General features: G+C 38.1%; 1 protein-coding gene across 3 annotated transcripts; it reads right to left on the bottom strand.

Annotated features, from left to right (window-relative positions):
- Positions 1-424: 424 nt before the first annotated feature.
- Positions 425-11,511, bottom strand: LOC106868005 (dihydrofolate reductase-like). Of its 3 annotated transcripts, none has more exons than XM_089357070.1 (6): positions 11,246-11,511; positions 4,830-4,879; positions 3,234-3,339; positions 2,630-2,753; positions 1,856-1,971; positions 425-569 (listed from the first exon to the last, which is right to left on the bottom strand). In XM_089357070.1, the coding sequence occupies exons 1-6, from the start codon at positions 11,359-11,361 to the stop codon at positions 494-496; spliced, it is 588 nt and encodes a 195-aa protein (XP_089213196.1). In that variant the 5' UTR covers positions 11,362-11,511; the 3' UTR covers positions 425-493. The 3 variants fall into 3 exon arrangements, with proteins under 3 accessions (XP_089213196.1, XP_089213197.1, XP_089213195.1); XM_089357071.1 differs by lacking the exon at positions 11,246-11,511 and adding an exon at positions 10,432-10,530; XM_089357069.1 differs by lacking the exon at positions 11,246-11,511 and adding an exon at positions 8,280-10,047.
- Between the last annotated feature and the right edge of the window lie 8,781 nt (positions 11,512-20,292).

Consider the following 20,292-nt stretch of genomic DNA (forward strand, 5'->3'; position numbering starts at 1 on the left):
GAAAGATAAGAAACTTGATCTTTCTGTACAAAATATATTTTTTTCACTTCTCTTTTCTATCTTTTTTCTGTCCTCAACGAATCTAATGAATGCACAAACCACTCCTTTTTATCTCTTTCAACCAAGATCATCTTCATCGTCATCATTTAATGCCCACTTTTCGATGTTTGCATGGGTCAGGCAGAATATGTTGAGGCAGATTTTCTATGGTCAGACGTTCCCCTTGCCCCCCACACTCATCTGTCACTTTAAGTTGACAACATACCATCACTTTACTGTGCTGCTACTGCATAAATCTCTCTCAGAGATTTAAAAATGTATTATTTCTATTTTCAAGATAATATTCTCCTGTGGTTTCTTTGAGCCAAAGCCAGGAACTTTCCAGCACCTCCTCGTAGCAATAAGGGTAACAAAAACAACAACAGAGCAATGAAATTGTTTATTGGTAATGATAAATATAAATCTCAATATTGTCAATTTAGTGGAAAAAAAGTTAGCATCTTTCATAGACATGGTAGGTCCATTTAATACCATTTTCCTCTTGTTCTTCTCTTGGAACATCTTCAACACTAGAAGCGTAAACAAAAAATAGTTATTTTTTAGGATTTAAGAACAAAATAATTGACATTAGTAGAGTTTTATAAACTTTTGAGAGAACATGGAATAATTCAAGTTTTTGAGCAGTGGGATCTGGATGGTGTGAGCCTCGACGTCTGCTTTTCCAGAAGGGAATTAATTCAAAAAGGGAAAAATTTTTTTTATTTGTAACAGGGTTGGTTAATGAGTGAAATATAACGAAATCAGGTTTACATAAACGATGAAGAGGATAACACAAAAAACAAAAACAAAAATAAAGAGATGTGGGGGAGGGAGTGATTGAAATAAGATGTATAAATCATGGAAACCCCTGTTCGAGATGATAGATTAGGGTTCAGCAATTTCTTATTAAATGACCTGTGCACACAATTCGTTAATAGTGGTTATAGGCATAGGAGTGGCTGTGTGGTAAGTAGCTTGCTTACCAACCACATGGTCCCGGGTTTAGTCCCACTGCGTGGCACCTTGGGCAAGTGTCTTCTACTATAGCCTCAGGCTGACCAAAGCCTTGTGAGTGGATTTGGTAGACGGAAACTGAAAGAAGCCCGTCGTATATATATATATATATGTGTGTGTGTGTGCGTTTGTCCCCCCAACATTGCTTGACAACCGATGCTGGTGTGTTTACGTCCCCGTAACTTAGCGGTTTGGCAAAAGAGAACTGATAGAATAAGTACTAGGCTAACAAAAGAAAAAGTCCTGGAGTCGATTTGCTCGACTAAAGGCGGTGCTCCAGCATGGCCACAGTCAAATGACTGAAACAAGTAAAAGAGTAAATGATTGTGTTCCACATTCGTCCACTTGGTGCGTGGTGTGCCACATGCCAGATGTTGAAGTGATGAGAGAGCAACACGAGATGAAGTGTTTTGCTCAAGAACACTCTAACCAATAGCCCACACGCCCTCAAAAGCTATACAAATAAATAATAACGCAGATTTTTTTCTGATACAGGAGGCTTCATCAAGTGCCTTGGGGGGAAATTTCGAACCTGGGTTCTCATTCCTAAGGTATATGGCGTAGTGGTTAAGAGCGCAGTCACAATTTATGTTCCTAACATTAGAGTTAAATGTAAACATAAGACTGCCCTCCACATTCATTAACTTTGTTTCAATTAACTTATATTAGCTTATATTAGCTTAGACACCATCACTGAAATCTTAAGGATCTTGTCCTGATAATCTCAATTAACTCTCTCTAATGATGACGCTGACAAATATTAATTTGGTGGAATTTCTCTTGTAATAATTTAAATATTTACTTGTCGAGTTCCTTGTATTGTTTGGATTCAAACTCTGGGAAAAACACATCAACGTCGAAGTCTGCATGTATTCTGGTGAGATAAAGTCGGATGTCATAGTTTGATTCGAGAACTTCCTAGAGAAAATGAAAAGCAAAAATATGAAGACATTTGTTACCATTGCCGACTCATCCAAATAATTTGTAAATTAAGCACAACACTTTAAATTTAGAATATGGATATCGTCGATTATACTGACTGGTTCTTATTTTAATACAGAAGGATGCAAAGCAAAGTTAACCCATCAAGCCAAGTGAAATTGTAGTCATGGCAGATATTGGTGTCATGCAAACAGTACCTGTGCTAGTGGCATGTAAAAGCACCCATTACACTCTTGCAGTGGTTGGCGTTAGGAAAACCATGCCAAATCAGACTGGAGTCTAGTGCACTCTCTCAGCTTACTGGCCCTGGTCAAACCATCCAACCCATGCCAGCATGGACAATGGATATTAAATGACGACGACAATGATAATGAGATTCATTCACAGGGCTTTGGTCAGTCTAAGCCTATAATAGAAGATTCTTGCTTGCCCAAGGTGTCAAGCAGTGAGACTGAACCTGGAACCACGTGGTTGGGAAGCAGGCTTTTTACCACACAGCCACGCCTGATAACATTTTAAAGATGTTGGTAATCGGGAACTGATACCGGCGTTGTACACCTGACTATCAGTTTAAGGCCATAAAGGTAACAAAGAAAGCAAAACAAGGAAGAAAAACCAAAGATTTGGAACTTACTTGGTACACTCCGCTGCCACCAATAATAAAAAGCTTGTTCACTTTATCTTTGATGGAACCATTTTGGAATAAATCGATAGCTTCTTTTAAATCTCTGGCAAGGTGAGCCCCTTCAGGAGCATTGCTAGAAGAAGAATTTAAAAAAAGGTGGGGGGGGGGAAAGAAAATGAAAGGTAAGATGTGAATAAATTTCTGTAGGAAATTTAGTGAAACAAATTCTATACAAAACAAGGCAAGTTTTCAGGAAACAGTCAAATCAACTTTTATTGTTTTATGGAAGGTTTTTAGTCAAACAAATCGACCCTAGGAATTATTTTTAAGGCCTAGTACTTATTCTGCTGGTCTCTTTCATCCTCCCAGGGTCAATAAATTAAGTACCAGTTGCGTACAGGGGTCGATCTAATCGACTGCCTTCCCCCCACTCCCCCAAAATTTCAGGCCTTGTGCCTAGAGTAGAAAAGGATTTTTACAGCTGGATGCCCTTCCTAACACTGACCACTCAGTAGATGCATTAAAACTTTTTAAATGCAAAACCATGTGGTCAGTAGTCGAGTCCTTTCACTTCACTAGTAGAGAGAGGGGGGAGAGGAAGAGAGATACTTACGGCATGCTTTTGCTGAGAACAATGTTGATTCTGTTAGCAAGTGGAAAGAATTTCTTTGGAATTCCTTCATAGGTCTTCCGGCCCATTACCACTACATTTTGCTTGTCTGTAAATACAACAAAACTGAAATGAAATGACCATCTTTCCAGTTGTTTCTCCGTCCACTAATTCCTCTGTCTGCCAAGAAACTTAAATACAGAAGCTTCTAAACAATATTTGGTTAAAAAAATAAAAACTGAATAATTGCGTATATAATATAGAATTGGCAATACCAAACAGATAGTAGAGACATTATATTAATGTATAGGTGCTAGCATGGCTGTGTGGTTAAGTAGCTCTTGTTTCCCAAACACATGGTTTTTGGGTTCAACTCCTCAGCATATATATATATATATATATATATATATATATATATATATATATACATATGCTCTTGGTGTGAATGGTTTTCTTATACGGTGCAAGGTTTTACAATCCTGTAAATAATAATATTGTCATTCATATATGCCTAAAGCTTATAGTGATCACCTAATGCCAACCACTCCAAGAGTGTAGTGGGTGCTTTTTACGTGCCACCAGCACAGGGGCCAGAGGAGCTGGCATCAACCACGATCGGATGGTGCTTTTTATGTGCTACCGGCACGGAGGCCAGTCGAAGTGGCACTGGCATTGACCATGTTCGGATGGTGCTTTATACGTGCTACCGACACAGGGATCACAACTACAATTTCCATTTGATTTGATTTTGATGTTGCTGTAGATGTTGATGTACTTGACTCAATAGGTCCCCTCAAGCACAGCACGTCGCCCTACAATCCAAGGTACTTTTGAATGGGCTGGTTATGTGACACTGGTGTGGGTTACGGCTGTGGACTCACTATATTTGCCTGGTCTTCTCAGTCCCAGCATACCTCCAGAGGTCTCTGTCTTTTGTCATTGCCTGTGAGGCCCAACATTCGAAGGTCATGCTTCACCACCTCACCCTATGTCTTCCTGGGTTGGTTTTAAATTCCTGAGGCTCTATTAGAGCACTAATTAGTTGTGCTGTACTATGGGATAATTATCCCACTTATTTCTTCATTATATATATAGAAATCGACCCATGATAAACAATGATGTGGCTTTTAAAATTCATAACAGAACATGTGTAAAATGTGGAAGGGTGTGCCTCTTAGTTGGAAGCCTAAAAAGACATGTTAAGGGAGTGCATATGGTGGCACCAGTTTCTCCTGCCAGCCAGCACAGTTGTCTAGTAAGTAATAAAATGTGTAAAAGCTTGGTCAGGCTTAAAAGTCATATAAGGGCATCACATGGCAACAATCAGGAATCATTTCAGTAAGTCTTCTTGGCAATGACTTTTCTTGTGTAACAAGGATGCAGCTGTGATATATATATATATATATGTATATATATCATTTCTTTTATCTTTTACTTGTTTCAGTCATTTGACTGTGGCCATGCTGGAGCACTGCCTTGAAACTTTAGTTGAATGTAGTTCAATAATCGAAAACAGCTAGGTAAAAAAGAAAGAAAAGAAAAACAAAAGACAAGCAAGCAAGAAAGAGAGAGAGAGAGAGAGAGAGAGAAAGCTCTAACCTGGATGTTCCGACTTTTTAGTAATGAAGGAGAAGAAAGCCATCTCTTTCCTAAAAGAGAAGAAAATGTGGAAAATATTAAGGTTAGGAAAAGAATGGAGGCATTAACACAGACAGTGATGATAATACAGTTCTATATTTAAGAGATGAGGGATTATTTACATTATTTACAGTTGACAGATATTTGTCCCCAGATTGTTTGTTGTTAACACAACGTTTCGGCTGTTATTATTATCATTATTGAGTGAGAGAGCAGTGCATGCCATCAAAGTGGCACTGGGGTAAAATATACGAAGCCCATTATACCCATCATGACTACCCGTCTGATAAGGGTACACCAGGCACTTGCATCACAACTATGTGCGCGACACGGTGATCTCATATCAAGATAAACAGCGCATGACCTCGCAGGTGGGGCCCAGTTAGAATTTTCTTCAGGTCGAGTAACCCATCCCGCTGAAAAGGTCCCTGAATAAGGTTTGTTTAAGGATGTTGAGCAAAATACCCATGTTTCCAAAGGTGAATTATTCAAACCCCAAAGAACTCCTCTCAACACATGGCTATGATGCTGCCCCACTACTTCTGCTCATGATCAGAGATGCACATATCGTCAGCCACCAAGGGACATGCTCAACTGGTTAAGGTCAAACAATTGACAAGCAAATCTCTACTGTTGAGTAGAATATTTGCTGTAGCCCATCTTTTATACCATGACAAAACAATGTACATGATAACACTTCCAATCAATTAAGATCAGAAGCCATGAGAGCCACTGCCTGGTACTGCATCCGGGCATTTATTATTATTATTATTATACCCACGGGCATATGGCGTAGTGATTAAGATCAAGGGCTACTAACCCCAAGGTTCCGAGTTTGATTCCAGGCAGTGACCTGAATAATAATAATAGCAAGATTATTCAAGGCGGTGCCCCAGCATGGGTGCAATCCAATGACTGAAACATATTTTCCTTCAGCCATAAGGCTGGTTATCCGGTTTCCATGCCATACACGAGATCCAAGGTCACATGACAGCTGAAGGAGGGCACCGGTCCATAGCACAGTTCAAGGTCAGTAATTTCGACCGGAGACAAGTCGATTACACGGACCCCAGTACTTGATAGTTTATTTTACCGACCCCGTAGAAATGCAAGGCAGAATTGACCCGTTTTCGGCGTAACCTTGACCCTAAACACCGGGTGTGCGTATTCTTTATGCACACCCGGTGTTTAGGGTCAAGGTTACGTCGAAAACGGGTCAATTGACCTTAGTGAAATTTGAATTCAAAATGTAAAGAGCCGGAAGAAATGCTGCTAAATATTTTGTCCGACGTGCTTACGGATTTGCAAGCTCACCCGCATTATGGCGCGATTTAGCCGGAACCAAATATAGCAATGGAAGTTAAAAACCGATACGAAAAAGGCAATGGGCGAAATGTACTGCGTTTCAGTATATAGGCTGCTAGAAGAATAGACACGTATCATATCTCGAAATTTTACTTAAAATTTGATCATTTCTTTCTGTCTCTTTCTCTGCACACACACACACACACGGAGGCGAACACCTTTCTTCATGTGATTGGCTTAGAAATTAAGACACCAGGATATTTTCCTACTTTTCTTAACTTGAAATCAACAATAGCCTTAATTCACAAATAAAGAAAATAATATCCACCAATGCGGTTGCTGAGCACTCACTCATTTCCATCGTTCGACATTACGCATACATACATACATACATATATATATATATATATATATATATATATATATATATATGACATACCACAGTGCCGGACGTAGTGTCTTTACAGGTGGCATGATTCTAAATACGTTTTTGAAGAAGAAGCGAAGTATCAATTTGACAAAGAATTCATTCGAAATTCAAATGCGGTACTATTCTTTGAATATGTGTCTCAAAAATGAAAAGGATAACATGCAATGATTTTCAGATTCATTTTTTTCTTCTTTCATTTCTGTTGTTAAATTTTAGACTCAGTTGAATTGCACCATAAATTAAAAAAGGATTGCTTTTATTTAGGCAGAGTTTCAGATGTTTAGCGAGGGGGGGGCGGCGGGAGGGCACTTAATCAGATGTCAAAAATAAAGCCTGGTTCTCACTAAAAATAATGAACCATTATATTTATTTTATTGTCAAGAACTGGGTTTTTGAATCACAACTTTTACTGCAGTGCTGTTTATAATTACAGCCATTATAAACAGACCCTGTGAAGTATAACGCGCTAGACATGAAACAAAATGAAATTGCTACATAGTAGATTAACCTGCTAGAAATAGCTGCCAAATTCCTTAAAAGTATGTCCTGTTGTATCAACAGTGAAATGAAAGACTGGAGAATAGACTCTTACATAGTCCTAAAGACCGGATGTTCACAGTTTTGAATGCTTGTAATTTCGAGTTTGCTCGATCAATGTTAAAATCTCACGGTAAAGATCTTTATATTGATCCGGTTAATATAAAGATCTAAGACGCCATCGTGGACATGTATCCCGTTAAAAGTAAAAAGGGAGACATTTCTTGGGTGAAAGATCTCATCTGTATTTTATAACAGTGTAAGTAATAGCAAGAGAATATATCTTGACCCACGACAACACAAATTAAGCATCCTTAACAGAATGATTCTGTAATAACATACAGAACATTAACTGCAGCTGTTTTTTTTTTGTTTTGTTTTCGTTAAAGGGCGAGGACCTTTATATTGACCGTAATAACTTGGTATTCATAGATTTATGACAACAGCAGCTTCGAATACTACTATATCTATAAACCTCAGTTTTAAAACTTTCGTAGTAATTCTCAATAAAGATTTATGAGCCAACGTGAAAGCATGTAAACAGCTACGCGAACCAACAGAATTGGCGACCAAACATCCTAATCGCACCTTGACTTGGACGATATATTCCAGTCTGTTCGAAGCAGTTTTATAAGTTTGTGTATGCTCTGAGTGATATATAGTTTTCTTTTTATAAGTCCCAAGTTACTCGGGTGGTTGAAAAAAAGAATGTGTATTATATATGATGCTCCTGAAAACAAATTCTGTGTATCATGATACACAGGACAGGCAAAAAAAATTTAAAAGAGAATACGTTGATTCTACGGTGGAGCTGGACGACATAAATAATGGGACGGTCACGACTGGAATATGGCTGATCAAATGGTTCACTGTAGTTCATTTTAGCGACAAATTTGATTTGATGTTTTGACAACGAATTATAAACGATCAGGATTAGTGTTAAGTGTTAAAAACGAAACCGCGTGGGGTTGTAAAAATGATAGAAAAAGATAGCTTTAAGAATATAATCTGTAATTAAATCTGTTATGTCGTTGGACAGAATAACATTTATTGAGAAGTATACAAATTGTATAAATGGCGGAGTTTTCTACATAATATTATTTATACATACATGTATATATATATAAATATATACCTACTTTAATCTCCAAGGTATTTTGTTGTTACAACCGATGCCTCTGTTCTTGCACATAGCCACAATCAGATTCAATTTAATGCCATTCATTGTGCTATGAACACCATTCGTTTCTGCCATTTTAAAGAGCGCGCAATGTTAGTGCTTTTCTTGTATATTTATTCTCGCCCTTTCACTTCGTAACAGTTTCTCTTTGAATGAATAAATGTGTATGCATAAACGTGTGTGTATGTATGTGTGTATGTATGTGTCATGCTCTCCCTGATTTCGCGCCATTTTCGTTGTCTAATTATAAACAAGTATTTTTCTTCGTTTTTCTTTAAAGAATGTATATATGAGGGTAAGTAACTCTATTTTCCTATGTAAAGAGTCACGCCCCTTTTACAACCTGTTTGCGTTTAGCCTCTCTTATCGCTTTAGATAGATGTATTCCAGTTGTAATTTAATCTCAGTTCAACAATAAAATCAGAGGCATTCCAGCCGTGATCATCTCATCTTTTTGTTAGCACAACTACAGCTTTGTGCTCCCACGATTTTATTTCCTCGTAACTTTTTGAAAAAGTATATTTTTTGAAGGAAATTTTGGAGTTGTGTCTGGAGAGAGTCATTCTCTTTTAGTGTCTCATAATTTAACACACGCACCGGTAAAATTTCCACTCATATATTTATTCATTTTTCTAAAATTTTCGTTGCGTCTTGCAAGAAAAATAAACATCATCTAAAGCCCGTCAATTGCTTAATGGTCCATAACTAAATTAAATTTAAATTAAATTCATTTGAAAATGGTTCAAAACCCACCGAGAACACATCAAGGGCCCGTTTGTGGATCACGGCCCACAGCTTGCTGTCGACCATTGAGTTCGATGTTTTAGTTATTCTATCAGAGGAATATGAACGTATGTATGTATGTACGTGTGTTCTCTTTCTCTTTTTAATTTAGAATAAATTCTGACCGGCCACCCACTTAGTCGCAAGGTTGTGAAGGAAAGCATCGTAGTTCAACCATCATCCTTTAAATCTTCTGAGGTTAATGCGAGTCATGGAATGCGTTTCGATTGCTAATATCTGGACTTTGATCGCAGAGCCTACACACGATTGCAGTGCCAATGAAACTGACGGGTTTCCCTTGGACCAAGATTCATAACAGTGTAATTCGTTCGGCGAAGTGAGAAGAAATTCAAAGACAAAGTGTTTTCTTTTATGCCTTGCCTTTCGTTCCCCACTACCACCCTCCCTTCCAAAGATTGTGCCATTGCCGCTCTTTTCAGGATTTCAGGATTTCACCATGACTGACAGGGTGGCTAACGAGTGCTATACCTTGCCAAAGGGCAACCTGCGATTTTGTCCGGGACTGCCTTTTGAATATTCACAGCTAACCTAAATATCTTCAGGCCATTCCCATCTCCGCAAACTGAGGGCCCGATGGATGGGAGTTTTCATCACCATACCACAAAGCTGGACGCTCGGAATCCAGGCCAGATGGAACTTACACCTGAGTGTTAAGAGTAGTGTTAAACATATCTTGGAGAATTCATCCTACTAAGAAATATTTGTATGGAGATTTCCTGCCTGTTTCCACCAAGAGAAAGATGTTTGCACTTTGCGGGACATTACTGGTGAGCTAAACAAGAGCTGGCATGTGACATATTGCTATGGATGCCAAAGCATGCCTCTGTTTCGCTATCTCTCTATATATTTCTATAGACACACCGGCGTGGCTCTCTGGTAAGAGGCTTGCTTCCCAACCACATGGTTCCGGTTTCAGTCCCATTAGGCGAGTGTCTTCTACTATAGCCTCGGGCCGACCAAAGACTTGTGAGTGGATTTGGTAGACGGAAACTGAAAGAAGCCCATCATATATATATATATATATATATATATATATATATATACATTTATGTGTGTGTCTTTGTGTCTGTGTTTGCCGCCTCCACCACCACCACCATCGATTGACAACCGATGTGGGTGGGTTTACGTCTCCGTAACTCAGCTCTTAGGCAAAAGAAATCGATAGAATAAGTACTAGACGTACAAGGAATAAGTCCTGTCGTCGATTTCTTCGGCTAAAAAGAAAACCCTTTAAGGCGGTGCTCCAGCATGGGGGCAGCCAGATGACTGAAACAAACAAAAAAATATAAAAATATGTATATACATACATATGACGGGCTTCCACACAGTTTCCGTCTACCAAACCTCACTCACAAGGCTTTCGTCGGTCCGGGGCTATAGTAAAAAATTACCGAAACAACGAAGTTGCAAAGCGAGCTTCTTAACCACACGACCACGCCCAGTTTTCGCTATATCTCTATATATTTATATAGACGCTCGAGGTGGGAGGGGGGGGGGGGAGGGGCTCTCTGTGGGCAATAAAGAAATAAGAAGCTTACTTCCCGACCACATGGTTCCTGGTTCAGTCCCGTTGTATGGCAATTTGGGCAAGTGTCTTCTACTATAGCCTCGGGCCGACCAAAGCCTTCTGAGTAGATTTGGTAGACGGAAACTAAGAGGTTCGTTATATATATATATATGTGTGTGTGTGCGTGTGCGCGTGCGTGTGTGTGTGTGTGTGTGTGTGTGTGTGTGTGTGTGTGTGTGTGTGTGTGTATGTTTGTGTCTGTGTTTGTCGCCCCCAACACCATCGTTTGACAACCGATGTGGTGTGTTTACGTCTCCGTAACTTAGCTGTTAGGCAAAAGCAACCGATAGAATGAGTACTAGGCGTACAAAGAATAAATCCTGGGGTCGATTTCTTCGACTAAAAAAAAAACACCCTTTAAGGCGGTGCTCCAGCATGGGCGCAGTCAGGTGATAGAAACAAGTAAAAGAATATTACACACACACACACACATACTTACATACATACACACAGAAGCATACACACACATATATCGATTGATCTATCAACCCATTTACACGTACGGTCACATATATACATACACGTATCCATATCAGGTTTTGAATTTAGCTTACTTTAAATCCCATGGCATATCATCCTTATAGCCGATACCTCGATTTTTGCACATGGCAGCGATCAAATATAGTTTTAAATTATTTTTCTTATCCTCAACGGAGCTGAATTCATCCATGTTTACAAACTGGGTCGTTCACACCTATCTGTACTTCTCGGCCTTTCTGCGTCGCTTTCTGTGTCGCTTTAGTTTCGTTTCAATCTGAAACAAGTGTTTTGCTTATAAACAGGGTTACAGTTTTAGTCGTTGTCGCTGCTGCTTAATCTGTTACATTATCATTGTGACAATGGACGTGCTCTCTATATATGTCTATAATTCATAAGTGGTTTACACTATGTTGACATTACACACACACACACACACACGTATATATATATATATATATATATATATATATATATATATATATGCACACACACACATATATACATACATATATACATACATATATACATACATATATACATACATATATACATATATATATACATACATACATATAGGTCCCTCTCTCTGTCTCTGTCTCTCTCTCTTAATATATACATATACATCTATACATATACATATATACATTAACATCTATAAATATACATCTATATATATACATCTATATCTATACATATATATATATACATACATAAATGTATACACACACACATACACACACACACACACACATATATATATATATACATACATATATATATATATATATATATATATATATATATATATATATATATATATATATATATATATATATATATATATTTATTTATATATATATATATACTTACATATATACACACATATGTATATACATACATATATAAATATACATATAAGTCTATCTATATATTATATTATATTATACATTAACGAGACCAGCCTCACTGTAAATTATGCATAGCGGAACGGGCGAGGATCCTAAAGGACTCCTTTAACCCAGGGAACATCCTGAACTCCTCTAGTCTATTGGAACCCACGGGAGATCGATAGCCAAAGGAACACAACCCCTTTTATTGACATAAGTGATCGACAGCCAAGGGGAGACAATTCCCTTTGTTGAAATTGAATAACGGGTTCATTTCTTCCTCCATATTCCAGACAGGCTTCTCGCTAGAGAGGCCTTTAGGCAACAAATTTTGGGACCTGATGATACGCCATAAAGCCAAACCCTTTATGGACGTGAAACCCAAGGTAACCCCATAAACCAGCCTTCCTCATTTAATATTTACTGCTCTATAACTTAGAGCACACTTCTTTTTACGGACGAACACCTGTCTGTGTTTGGATTGTCCATGCACAGGGGCCATCCGGACTCCCGTTTGCGCCGTGAACAGGGATTAATCTTCTATCTTCGCTCCTTTGCGCCACATGGGCTCAACTCCCCTCCACTCTTCATCTAACCCCCTCCTCCTGTCTCTCTCCCCCACCCTCCCTCCTACCACCCATCTCTCCCCTCCCCCACCTCCTGCTCCGACTCCTACTTCTTTGTACGTCTCTTCACCTCTCTTCATACTTCTCTCCACTCCCACTTCTCTTCACCCCTACTCTTTCTCTCCTCTCTCTTACTCTCTCTCACTCTCTTCTCTCGTACTCCCCACTCTCTCACTCTTACTCTCCTACTCTTTCACTCCTCTTTCTCTCCTCTCTCTTACTCTCTCTCACTCTCTTCTCTCGTACTCCCCCCTCCCCCCTCTCCCGTACTCCCCCCTCTCTCACTCTTACTCTCTACACTCTTACTCTCCTACTCTCTACACTCTTACTCTCTTACTCTCTCACCCTTACTCTCTCACTCTCTTCCCCTCTCTCTCACTCTCTTTCTCTTCCTTTCTTCTTCCCCCCCATACCCCTCTTCCCTCTCTCTCACTCTCTTTCTCTTCCTCTCTTTCTCTTCCTCTCTTTCTCCCCCCATACCCACCTTCCCCTCTTTCTCCCCCCATACCCACCTTCCCCCTCTCCCAATCCCCCTTCCCTCTCTTATACCCACCCTCTCTCCTCTCTTCCTCTCCCCTCCCATACCCATCTTCCCCCTCTCTTACATCCACCTTCCCCTTCTCCCTCCTCGTCAACATCCCCTCATAAGCTCATCCCACCACACCCCAACACACTCCTACTCTACCTTCCCACTCCACCCATGCCTTCCCCACCTCCCAACACCCTCACATCACACCACACCAATACCCTTGCATCACACCACGCACACCACACCAATACCCTCGCATCACACCACGCACACACTACAACTGACCAACTACTTTCTCCCTTTCTCCCTTCCCCCATTTTCACACTACATACGTCAAGATCACCAGCAGTCTACCTCCCACACACAGCCCCTCGTTCCCGATCACCGTTTGTTATCTCCCCCTTTCTTAGCTCTCCTGAAATAAGAATTTCTAACTTCCGGTCAGTCATTGTTATGATCGGCCATTATTATGATTGACCGTTGACTGAACACTATTCAATTTTTTTTCTCCGTGTTTTTCTCCTTGTCTCCGTATTCTTTCTGTTGAAGAGCGTAGCTCGAAACGTCAAAGACTTTCCGTATTCCCGAGCGTCATACTAATATATACTTTTGTTATTTACACCACCTGTCCTCGTCTGTTGTTATTTTTTGTATATTCTCCCATATATATATATATATATATATATATATATATATATATATATATATATATATATATATATATATATATATATATATATATATATATATATATATATATATATATGTATATATATATATATATATATATATATATATATATATATATATATATATATATATATATATATATATATATATATACGGGGAAAATAAGAAGAAAAATAAGCGAAAATGCACATTGTAAATCAAAAGAAGTAAAGGCTTTTTATGACCGCTGGTCAAGATGTTCTTATAACTCCAATGTCCCTCACTCCCTCCGATACGATCTACAAGTTTAACCGACTTCAATTTCCTATCAAACTCTCCTTTGCAATGACAATAGATAAGGCACAAGGTCAATCATTGCAAATGATTGGTTTAAATCTCACAGATCAAGTGTTCACCCACGGTCAACATTACGTTGGATGCTCCCGTGTTGGCTGGCCAAAAAGTCTATACATTTGTGCATCAGAAAGGAAAACGAGAAACGTTGCCTACAAAGAAGCGCTCCACTAAAAAGACGGCATTTCTTCACATCTTCCAAATTACCCCAGTCATCTGCCGCCTCAAAAGCTTCGTACTTGCCGTGCCAGCCAGCGTAAGTCAATGACACACAACTTCACTCACTCACTCTTTCTCACCCTCTTTCTCTCTCACATACACACATGCGCACGTCCATTTCATATATCTTTCAATTTCTGCTCTCTGCAAATAAAATTTTTACGGATACAACTGCTTACAAAAATTGGAATTAATGTGTAATTTCTTTCTACGTTCATAATTAAATAAATGCTTTAATGATTAGACAGACGTCTAATAGAATAGCTCTCAGAAACAGACTACGTACAAATTCTTTCTTCACAACTCCTGAAACCATTTTCTGACAGGGGTGTTGGTGAAATCTTCATACAGCAAGAGGCTCCAATCGAAACAGGGGACCCGAAATGATAAGGTTGAGAAACGCCGAACCGAAAACGATGACAGCCACATCATCCAAACAGACCGGGTGAAACCGGGTTTAGCTGCTAGTAGTATATAATCGAAAATGAACTGAGAGTGATTAAATGATAAAACAATCTTTTGATGATTCAATATTTCTGTGAAAATGAAACACCTTTGAGATTAGATTAAGTTATATCTTTATCGTATGACCGAGACATGCCAGATTATTAAATTCCGTGGAATAACAAGAGTGTAGGAAGGAAGGCCAATGATTAATGGAAACAAACTCAATCTTGCATTTCTGTTATTTAGATATTTGTTCCCCAATTTGATCTGTTATGTCATACATATCTTCGTCGAAATATTAGATCGTTCGTCACGACCTAAATGAAATACAATACAGGACCAGTTATCCGGCAAGTATATATATATATATATATATATATATATATATATATATATATATATATATATATATATATATATGTATGTGTGTGTTTCTGTGTCTGTATCTGTCCCCGCAACATCGCTTGACATCCGATGCTGGTGTGTTTACGTCCCCGTAACTTAGCGGTTGGGCAAAACAGACCGATAGATTAAGTACTAGGCTTACAAAGAATAAGTCCTGGGGTCGATTTGCTCGACTAAAGGCGGTGCTCCAGCATGGCCACAGTCAAATGACTGAAACAAGTAAAAGAGTAAAGTGTAAAAGAGTATATATAAAGAGAACCACTCTTAACCGGAGTTTGGGCTTTGACTGCTCCTTTTAGCATGTAAGGTGTCCTGTTAGGTTCACCTCTTTTGTGTATAAAAATGTACACAAATTATATATATATATATATATATATATATATATATATATATATATATATATATATATATATATATATATATATATTCTGATGCAGCACAGAATTTTGTCAGTGAACAGGTCGCGGTCTCAAAGCGACGAAAATATTTTGACAAATTAAATTTAAATGTTGAAGTGAATCTGATGGCTTTCGTGTTATTTTAAATGACTTATAAACACCTTCCACGCTGCAATTATATATATATATATATATATATATATATATATATATATATATATATATATATATATATATATATATATATATATATATATATATGTATGTATGTATATATATATATATATATATATATATATATATATATATATATATATGTGTGTGTGTGTGTAAAATCAAAATAAGCAACACGGATTTTAAAGATGATTGCAGTACGCACGTTTCATGCTACTCCATTTATTTAAGTAATGCGAGCATAATACCATACTATATTCTGGTGCCTAAACATAAGTACCATATTCAATTTTGAATCTAAATCTAAACCTTATATATATATATATATATATATATATATATAGTCTAAGAATCAATGCTTTGGAAAAATATGCATTCGAGTGTGTGTGTGTGTAAAAGCATCTTCAACGAGAACTCTGATAACAGTGACAACAACAACAGTACCAGCAACACAGCAACAAAGATAATAGCAAAAACACCAACAACTGCACCCCATAGCATTAATAGCAGCGGTAACAGCCATCACTGCGACATCCTCACCACCACCACCACCACCACCACCACCGCCGCCACCGCCGCCATCGTCATCATCAGCATCCTCATCATCATCAACAACCACGTTCAACTGACCTCCTCCGACCATTACCAAAACAAACGTTTAACGAAACATTTTCCCATAAATATTTACATGTCTAGCCAGCACACACATATACAGACACACACTCACACACGCACGCACATGCACACACACACACACACACACACACACTCGCGCGCACACATATATACAGACGCACACCACAGAGTAATGATTGTTGTTCCAGTTATTGTTGCTTTTGCTGGTGTCGTTGCCCATTATTGTCACTGCTGACTGTAAATTATTTATTAAACTAGCAGTGCACCTAGTTCTGCACTGAGCATCAAATTATAACAACAACAACAATAATAATAATAATAATAATAATAATAATAATAATAATAATAATAATAATAATAGATTCGTTTTATTGGCCACAAGGGCTAATATCAAATAAAAACATGTAAGGACAAAGACAGAACGAAGGTTACATAAGGTTTTGTCCGAAAAGGTAGGAAAGTTCGTCTAAACAGAGGAAGAAAACGGAGAAAGATATAACAAATAAATAGATAAATAAATAAATAAATACATAAATAAATACATAAATAAATAGAACTCCCAAAGGGGGAGGCGCTTCGAAAAAGGAAAGGTTACACGTGGAAAAACCCATAAAACCACAGGAGCCTGGTCAGAAAAAATAAGAAAGGGGTATAGAGCCCTTTCTCCTTATAATAAATAATAATAATAATAATAATAATAATAATAATAATAATAATCCTTTCTGCTAAAGGCACAACACCTACGATTTCGGAGGGAGGAGGCTAGTCGACTATATCGACCCCAGTGTTTCACTGGTACTTGATTCATTGACCCTCGAAAGGATGAGAGGCAAAGTCGAGACCTCGGCGGAATTTGAACTCAGAACGTGAAGACGGACGAAATGCCAGCGAAGCATTCTGTCCATCTTGCCGCCTTCTTGATAATAATAATAATAATAATAATAATAATAATAATAATAATAATAATAATAATAATAATAATGATGATGATGATGATGATGATGATGGGGAAGAAGAAAATGATTTTTCTGATGTTTCATTTCGTACGTTTCAATAACTCCGATCGATTACGGATTATTTCGTCAGATGACGACATAACCGGATGATGATTGTTTTGCCAAAATGGTTGATGACAGTAACAGCTTAGAAACCACTACTCTATGTGGTCTCCCAACATGCTGGTAATAGCAGCTAAGTATATCTCAAATAACACCATTACCATCTTAACAAAAGAAGAAAAGAAAAAGAAAAAGATGGATGCAGTGGATAATGATGTAGTTCGAGATACAATATGCCTGAAATATGAAAAGATGTGATAGACATTGTTGGAACGCCTGACCTGACTAAAATTCTCCAAGGTGGTGCCCCAGCATGGCCACAGTCTAATGACTGAAACAAATGAAAGATTAAAGAGAAAAGAGAGAATAACAAAATGTATTTACATCTGTTTCAAGTTTCACAGCTTGTTTCCTCCATATTAACCACAATACTTGTTTTTTTGTTTTTTTTTTTTGAAGTCCGGTACTAACTGTATCGGATACTGTTTTCCGAACCGTTAAGTTATGGGGACGTAAACAAATTGACACCGAGTTATCAAGCGGTGGTGGACACACACACACACACTTATTCTATCGAAATCTTTCGCCGAATCGCTTCTCTACGGGGACATAAACAAACAAACATTGGCTGTCAAGTGGCTGTCAAGCACAAACACAAAGGCACACACTCATAAATATTGTACACACACATACAACGGGTTTCCACTCAGTTTTCGTTTTTTTAAAATTATATTATGCGCCCTTTTAAAGCCTTGCCAGGCTCATGGGCCCGGTTTCCCGGTTTCTATGACGTATGTGTTCCCCGCAGCTGGATGGGATGCCAGTCCATCGCAGCGTCACTCAAGAAAGTTGGGGCGAAAGAGTACAACAGGGGTCGCCACCATCGTGGCGCTTTAGGTGTTTTCGCTCAATAAACACACAGCGCCCGGTCTGGGAATCGAAACCGCGATCCTCCGACCGCGAGTGCGCTGCCCTAACCACTGGACCATTGCGCCTCCCAGTTTTCGCAAACCAAATTCATTCACAGAGCATTTGTCGGCCTCGGGGTATAATAGAAAACAATTGCCTAAGGTGCTGTACAGTGGGACTGAACCCGAAAGCTACGTGGCTGCAAAGCGAACTTCTTAACCACACAGCCAAACTTGCGTCTGTATGGCTGCAAAAAAAAAAAAAAAGAAAAAAAGAAAAAAAGAAAAAAAAAGAAGGAAAACGAAAATATAAATGTATGAAACGATTTCGTCACGCCTGGAACGCTTTTGATCATAAATCTGGTGAAACAGGAGTGACCAAGGAGGAAGGGCTAAACAACTACTACTACTACTACTCGATGATTTTCTTTTTATCAAAACGCTCCTCTAATTTCTGCCATCCGTCGCTCTCAGTTCCACCCGTCAAAAACAAGACAAAAAAAAATCTATCAAAATAAGTCAACAAAAAAAAAAAAGGCATTAAAAACGTAATTAACTCTTTTATCCAAATTAATTGTTTTGTTTCTGTACACACACACAAACGCGCACGCAGACGCACAGGGTAGCCGCGTACGCATGCGCATATATTTTGTAAACAGGAAACGTTTAACAAGATCTCATATTTGATTCAAAATATTGATGAAATGAATACGAATAGAATATGAGGAATAAAACATTTCTTTTTTTTTCCATATTGCAAATCTACAACTATTTAGCTAACAATATTTGTGAGCAAGGCCACCGAATGAATATTTTAATACTTGGCCGCCATTATACGTTAACAATTCAACAACAACAACAACAGCAGCGACCACGACAGCAATAACGTAGAGTGTTGTGTAACATCATAGTACATACTTTCATATTTATAAATCTATTATTATATGAACTCAAAGCTTGCTCGCTTTCTTGTTAGATTACAAATAGATACACACAGGCGCAGGAGTGGCTGTGTGGTAAGAAGTTTGCTTCTCAATCACATGATTCCGGGTTCAGTCCAACTGCGTGGCACCTTGGGCAAGTGTCTTCTACTATAGCCTCGGGTCGACCGAAGCCTTGTGAGTGGATATGATAGACAGAAACTAAAAGAAGCCTTTTAGACAGAAACTAAAAGGCGGAGAACTAGCAGAAACGTTAGCACGCCGGGCGAAATGCTTAGCGGTATTTCGTCTGCCGTTACGTTTTGAGTTCAAATTCCGCTGAGGTCGACTTGGAAGTGGAACTAAATCCGAAAGGTTGTTAAAGTTTAACAATGGATTATGTTTTATTGGGTTTGTGCATAATTATTGCGGCTTTTTTCAACAAAAACAATAACAATATTAACAAAAACATCTTTAAAAGACGGTCTGACTGTCTGTCAAGCAAATGAGAAACAGTAATCGAAGTAGATTGTGAATATGCCCCCAGATTAATCATTTAAAGATGTTTTTGTTACATGTTATTGTTTCAGTTGAATAAAATTTGTTGCAAAAAAAGCCGCAATAATTATGCACCAACCCAATAATATGTTTAAAAAATTCCATTATCTCCTTGATTTCGTTCCATAGTTAAAGGCTATTAAAAGAATTACACTGGAAGAGAATGTCGTGACATGCTCTACAGAATTATGGATACTTAAGCTTCTTGAAATTTGAGTTAATCATATTTTTATTATACATAAGTAGGATTTATAAACAAAAGAAGCAATATTTTTTTAATGTATTTTTCTACATTGTTAACTTACATAACTTATATAGCCATTTTATTTTAAC

The sequence above is a fragment of the Octopus bimaculoides genome, chromosome 9 (genome assembly GCF_046866305.1).
Source record: "Octopus bimaculoides isolate indiv1 chromosome 9, ASM4686630v1, whole genome shotgun sequence".
NCBI classification, from domain to species: Eukaryota; Metazoa; Mollusca; class Cephalopoda; order Octopoda; family Octopodidae; genus Octopus; species Octopus bimaculoides.